Below are 6,849 nucleotides of genomic sequence, written 5' to 3' on the forward strand. Positions count from 1 at the left end.
CTCCCTACTAATCGCATTAAAGTGAATACCGTCTAACACCGGTCTAACCTCTTCTGGTTCAACAAATTTATTTCCAAAACCACCTCTCTAACCTCCTCCACCGACTCCACCATGCCTCCCGAGGAAAGAATCGGACCTATATGATTATGTCTTCTTCTTTGCTTCATCACTTTGTGAAAAAAAACCACTATTAGCATCTCCTTCTTTAAGCCACTTCAACCTAGACTTTTGCAAGAGCATATTTTCTTTAATTCTCAAATTCCGCCAAAAACCACACGTCGCCTCTTTTCAAAAAGCAAGTTTTCCTCAAAAGATGAATTAGCAAAAGGAATAGAATCTAACCTTTCATCGGCAAGATTAATGTCGTTGACACCTTCCTCTATATCCAAGTCAATCTTTCCGAAAACATCCTTATTCCACCTTTTGAGTTTGTCTTTTAAAAGTCTAAGTTTTTCTTTCAAAACAAAGTCCCCTCTTCCTTCCACCTTCAAGCTCTTCCACTCCTTTTCAACAAACGGTATGAAAGAATCAAACAAAAACCATTCATTATTGAACTTGAAAGGTTTCGGCCCCCAATTGTATTTATCCGTCAAAATCCAAATGGGATAATGGTCCGAAATATCCCTATCGTCGATCATTTTACCAATAACTTCCCATCTATTCACAACTTTGTGAGATAATAGGAAACGATCAATCCTACTCATAGACTTGCCATCTCTGCTAAACCACGTATATTTTTTCCCCTTACACGGAATATCCACCAAAGCACTCTTATGAATAAAATCCGCAAAAAGCTCCGCCTCTTTCTTATTTACCACTCCCGCCCTCCCTTTTCTTTCTCTAACATTCTTGATAGCATTGAAATCTCCTCCTATTATCCATTCTCCGTCCCTAAAAGCCTCTTCAAATTAAGAATTTCGTCCCACATCACCTTCTTCTTAGAAAGATCGCAAGAAGAATACACATTCACAACGTAATATAAGTCCTCCTTCCAACACACTTTAATACCTAAGAATCCTTCCCCTTTAAAGCTATGCAAGACCTCCATGTTGTTTTTCTTCCATAAAGTAATCAAACCACCCGATCTTCCTACCGAATTAGAAAAAGAGAAACCAATGTCCGCATTTCTCCAAAAGCTATAAGCAAAATCATCATTCATGTTAGAAATTTTAGTTTCTTGAATGAGGAAAATGTCCGCGTTACGTTTGTTGATTAAACCACTTATTCTTCTTCTTTTGAGCGCATTCGCTCCCCCTCTAACATTCAAAGATCCAATAATCATTTCCCACCATTTTTATGCTCCTCCCTTTTATCTCCTTCCACTTCTCTCTTTTGTTCCAAACTTTCAATCCTACTAATAAGCTTACTCCGGCCCTCCTCATCCACCACCCCCAGTGCAACAAATGCCTCCCAAAGTTTGTTCCCCACATCCCTATTTAAAAATTCCCATTTCCTTCCGTCGTTTCTACAAATATCCGACTCCTCCATTTGGTTCCCGTAGCACAATGAAGTTTTACCACTACATACTCCATCCTCCTCCGTATTTTTACTTTCAACCCCCTTTGACTTCCCATAATCTTTGAATATACTACTTTTTTTAGATTTAAAGATATTTCCGATTCCCTTACCTTTATTACCAGTCTTCCCCACCATATTCACCAACTTGTATTTGATCTTTTTCCCCACTATTCTACCTTCAGCATCATTAAAGGAACATCCCACAATAGTCTGTAAGGAATCATTAACCTCTAACCTATTAACAAAAGAATCCGCTGTAGCTCTCCTCCCATATCCTGCTCCAGAAAAATTCTCAGACATGCTGCCATTAACAACGCAACGGCTTCCTTGCGCTCCAGCCTTAAGGGACTGACTAAGCTGCTTACTGGTAGCAAACTTGCTAACCTCAACAGAGCCATCTTCGCCAACTCTTCTGGTTAGCAGCACCGGACCCTGAACATCAATATTGGCATCGCAATCGTTCCCTTGAATTCTATTGCCCCTCATCCTTCTAACTCTGCTCACAGACGACTCAAACAACCCCCTGTCACTAACCTGCACAATAGGAGTCTTACCCGCCTCCTTGACTTTTCGCATTTCCATCGTACCATCACACTGCCGAATCGAAGAAGGTTTGGTCAAAGCAGTAACAGCATCCCTTCTGCCTTTGAACTCAGAACTGGGCTTCTTAGAAAATTGTTCAATACTGTTAGTGTAACCTTCGGATCCCTTCGAGTCGTCCTCTCCCTCATCTTCAACGAACCAATCCTCTTCCGATTCCGATAAGCTTTCAACAGAAGGATCAGAATCTTTACCTTTTGAGAAGGAACTGAACTGATTCAGGGCCTCTTCCCTAACACATAACTTGAACAAAACATCATCTATAACTGCATTGACAGTATCCGGTAGCTTAACGGCAAAAGGTAAGCTGACCAAAACTCTTGCCATGTCAAAGGATTCACCTTTCGCAGTTGGTTCATCTATGCAAATAAACCTCCCCCACAATTCAGCCAATGCAACGAAGAAATCGGCAGACCAAGAATGAACCGGAATCCCATATATTCTAATCAAAACATCCCTAGTTTCATCTACCATAGATGCTTCCCATTTGACAATATCTGTAAACCAATCCTTCCACAAACTCTCCCCTTCTCTTATCAAGTCTTCAATAAAACCTTCCTCTAATTCCTCTAGCAGACACAAATTACTCCCTAAAGGAGACACTTTCACCGCAAAAACACCTTCCATATCAAAGTGTGTCTGAATATTGTACGCTGAACCTGGAATGCAAACTTTGTCCACGTATGCTTTGGCTAGTCTATCTCTCCGATCAACCGCAGAGGTGAAACTTAAAGAGTTGTTCACAACCCCTTTTACACCGCTAACCGAGGGAACGTTATTCACCACCTCTGCATAAGACTTATCCTTCCTAATAGAATCTGCCGCCCTGAACTTGACCTTACTCACATTAGCACACCTCTCCTGTAATCTGTCATTGCTTCCCCTAACAGTCCCTCCAGTCCTCCTAACCCCGTTATACTGATCCCTGTTATATCTAGGGAGATTAACATGTATCTTCTTACCTACTATGACAATGTTATCCAGACGAACTACAAGCAGCCTCCCATCACTTACCTCCACGAAACGAGCAAACCCGAACCTCTTCCCAAAGCAATATCTCCTGGGTGAAATAGCAACCTCAACCACACTCCCAATGCAACCAAACAACTCCAAAAGATCTTTTGCAGTAGACTCCTCCGGAAATTCAGAAACATACATGGAAGTAACCTCCTTTGCCTGAACCTGTAAATTTCGATTGCGCCCACCAAATGGGAAGGTGTCCCATTTCACCTGAGCACTTTTGTTGTACGAGACCTTACTCCAACCCCCACTCTGCATCTATGGAGATTCCAGCTCACAGGGTAACCTAGAAACACACAAACCGCTAGAAACAAGAGAAACAAGGCAGACCAAAACACCAAAACACGAAGCAAAAACACCGAGACGAAAGAGTGCTCCGAAAGAACCCCGTCAGTGCGAACACACAACCTCCCCAACAAGGTCCCTGACCCTAAGGTCGGGAATTTAAACCAAAATTGATGAGATGGAGTTAACCCTAACAGAAATCCCTTCGAGAGACAATCAAGAAAGAAAACCAAAGATAGTCAATTGAAAATCCTACATTTCGAAATCCCTTGAACGATGAAAACCCCTCTGTTGGTGTAAATAAATTGAAATTGAAACCTCTTGTTATTATTATTATTATTTTTAAATGAAACCTCAATTAGTATATAAATTATGGGTTGGTATATACAATTTTATATTTCAAAAGGAATTGAAAGTTAGAATGCTTTTTATTGCATATCTTCTTTTGGTTTTTATATTTTCCACAATTTAAAAATTTTACATTCTTGTTGATATACAGTCTATAAATATAATATTTTTTAAAGATTACTTGTTTTTTTATAAGATTCTACTCAAATTTTTTTAACCACATTAATTACTTTTGTATAGATATAGTCATTTTATTTATCAATTTATCTTGATTCAACTGAGAGAAATATAAACAATCTCTTTCAATTGAACAATAAACTGTACAACCAATATCCCTTTTAAGATATTATATTATCAAAAGCTTTTTTAACGCCTTGATTTTAATAATAGGTATTGTATTTAGATACATTTGTAGTATAGTCAAATGTATCAATGTAAGTTATTATAATAATTTTTGTATTATCATTTTCATCATTAATATAATAAATTATTGGACTTACGGTGAAAACAGTAGCGGCAACTTTGTACAGAATATGAACAATGGTTTATAAATTTAACACTTTTTTTTCACTTTTATATTCTACATCATCTTTTTTTTCTTCCACCTAATAATTCAACTGTTCAATTTTTACTTACTACATTGATTTTGTTTAATAAAATTCAACACCTTACTCCACCACCATTCACAACACACTAAAAATCTAAATATTCACAAAAATCAATAAGAATTTGCAAAATATTTCATGTGGTTCCACTTCCTCCTCATTCAACATGTTGAATGTTTTACCTCACTTTCAACACTCAATTCAACACCTCATTACAAATATTCAACTATTGAATAAATTATTCAACACCTCTATTATACATAGCCTAGCCTAATCAGTAGATTTCTGACATGTGAATAAATTTTACTATAACTTAACTATTAAGTTCGACAATTTTTTAGCTTTGGTTCTTGCTTCATGGATGTCGATCTTGTTTGAGACATCAATGGATCATTGCCCCATCCCCACCTTTGAGATGATTAATCAGCTTGTTTTTTATGTTCAAAGCAACATGGAGGATCTTCCTTGCCCCCATCCCCACCTTTGGAATGGATCATTTCACATCAATGAAAATGCTTTATTAAATTATTACCCAATGGAAAAACCCATGAAAAAAAAAAAACCCTAGGAAAACGAATTTTTATAAGGGATATATTAAGAGTTATAGATCCTAAGCAAAAAATTGGTTAAACCCCATTACCCAAAGTTTCACCAAAATGTTTAGATCCTTGTTAATTAGGTTTTGAACATTAAAAATACTGACGTCATTTTGTATTTAAAAATATGCAAGCCTCACCCATTAGTTTGACCCAATGAAATGTTATTATTTTTTAAAGTTGTTGTTCTCTTAGACTAATTTTAGATAAATGGAATTCGTACCTCATTGTTCAACCATAAATGGAATGTAAGGTAGAATTATATAGAATCAAATAGTCTTTTGGTCCTTGTAAGTTTGCGTGTTTTTGTTTTTCGTTCCTGTATTTTTATTTTTGGGGATAAACTCCTCAAATGTTAAATTTTATTTGATTTTAGTTTCTAAAGTGAAAATCCGCAGGAAAATCTACAGTTTCCTACGGATTTTTCTTCAAATTTTCCTGCAGATTTCAATTTTAAGGACGAAAACTAAAAGAATTTTGACATTCAGGGACTATTTCTAACTAAAATAAGATACAGAGACAAAAATAAAAAACACGCCAACTTATAGGGACCAAGAGACTATTTAAACCAATTATATATTTAAGAAGCTTTCCACCCTAAGCCAAGTGATAGAATTTCTTACATTATCACATATAAATACAACTTTTAAAAAATTAACCTTAAATCCAATAAAACCTCAAAACCCTAGAGATTCATCATAAGAGTCCAAAACACTTACTACCATCCATGTACTGGAAATATCTAGAAATGTGAATTGAATAGGCCAAAAATGCATTTTTATTGCATATTTTCTTTTGGTTTTTCTCTTTTTAACAAAGTAATAATATGACAAAAGTGCATTTTTATTACACATCTTATTTTGGTTTTTTTCTTTTTAAATATTTAATAATATGACATTTTTGTTGATATTATTTGAGAAAAGGAATGGTGTACTGACAGTATAAATTATTTTTATACTGTCAACCAATGACGATCATGTAGAACGTTAAGTCATACTGTAAATTTTGAAATACTTTTATAAAATGACACTTTTAAATATTTTAATTGGATGTATGTGTAATCATTTTTTACATTGACAGTGTACTACCATTAAACTCTAACTAGTGTCTGACCCGTGCGTTCGCACGGGTACCTGTCGGTCTTGCGCATTGGGCTCTAGGGAACTTAAATAGGATAGGAAAAATTAATATATATATATATATGGGTAAGTTCATATAATAAGGTAAAATGATTGAAATAGGTTAAAAATATATGTCGGGCCCTATTGTTGGTTAATATATGTAAGTTAATAGGACATTAAACTTGATTGGGCCTTTGATGGTTAGCCTTGGTGGAGATTACCTAATTTTATTGTTAGACCTAATAGGATTAGTAGGCCCACAAAAGAATCCTATTATTGTTATTGTTACATAACGTTGGCATTTAAAATAAAAGAAACGTTGGAGTTTATAACTTTTCAACGTGTTGGCAATTAAAGGTTGTGTCTTCATAAGTCTGTGTTGGGCATTGTTGCTGTAAGAAACGCAGGGTTCGATGGTAAGTTTGAAGAACAACATGTCACAACCAAGAAGGTATCCTCTTCGAATGAGGTATGTGCATGTGTTTCTATTTATGTTGTTTGCAGAGTTTATTATAAGATATTCATCCATTTAGAGGTCGCGATGTTGTTTTGATTCCAGTTCACCCGATTGGTTGGAGTTGCAAACACCATGGAAGTTTCTAAGGTCGGTCAAAAGAATGAATCTGTAGATGCTGCCAGTGTTGTTGAAAATAAAGGCTAATCTTATAATTTAATTTGTTTTTGCATGTTATGATAGTAGTATTGATAAATTTATGGTATTGTGTTCTGTTTAATATAGTTTCTAATAGAAATTTG

The 6,849-nt window shown here is 35.7% G+C and overlaps 1 protein-coding gene across 1 annotated transcript; it reads right to left on the reverse strand.

Annotated features, from left to right (window-relative positions):
• Positions 1–254: 254 nt before the first annotated feature.
• Positions 255–1,159, reverse strand: LOC131637147 (uncharacterized). The gene is made up of 2 exons (XM_058907735.1): positions 1,009–1,159; positions 255–901 (listed from the first exon to the last, which is right to left on the reverse strand). The coding sequence occupies exons 1-2, from the start codon at positions 1,157–1,159 to the stop codon at positions 255–257; spliced, it is 798 nt and encodes a 265-aa protein (XP_058763718.1).
• Positions 1,160–6,849: the final 5,690 nt, after the last annotated feature.

Source organism: Vicia villosa, unplaced genomic scaffold (genome assembly GCF_029867415.1).
Source record: "Vicia villosa cultivar HV-30 ecotype Madison, WI unplaced genomic scaffold, Vvil1.0 ctg.001929F_1_1, whole genome shotgun sequence".
NCBI classification, from domain to species: domain Eukaryota; kingdom Viridiplantae; phylum Streptophyta; class Magnoliopsida; order Fabales; family Fabaceae; genus Vicia; species Vicia villosa.

Bases quoted from the DNA above. Each gene is read 5' to 3' on its own strand.
- LOC131637147 (XM_058907735.1), bottom strand. From the start codon at position 1,159: ATGAATGATGATTTTGCTTATAGCTTTTGGAGAAATGCGGACATTGGT. The intron at 902-1,008 runs GTATTAAAGTGT...CTTAATTTGAAG, and splicing joins TAAAGGGGAAGGATTCTTAG to AGGCTTTTAGGGACGGAGAA.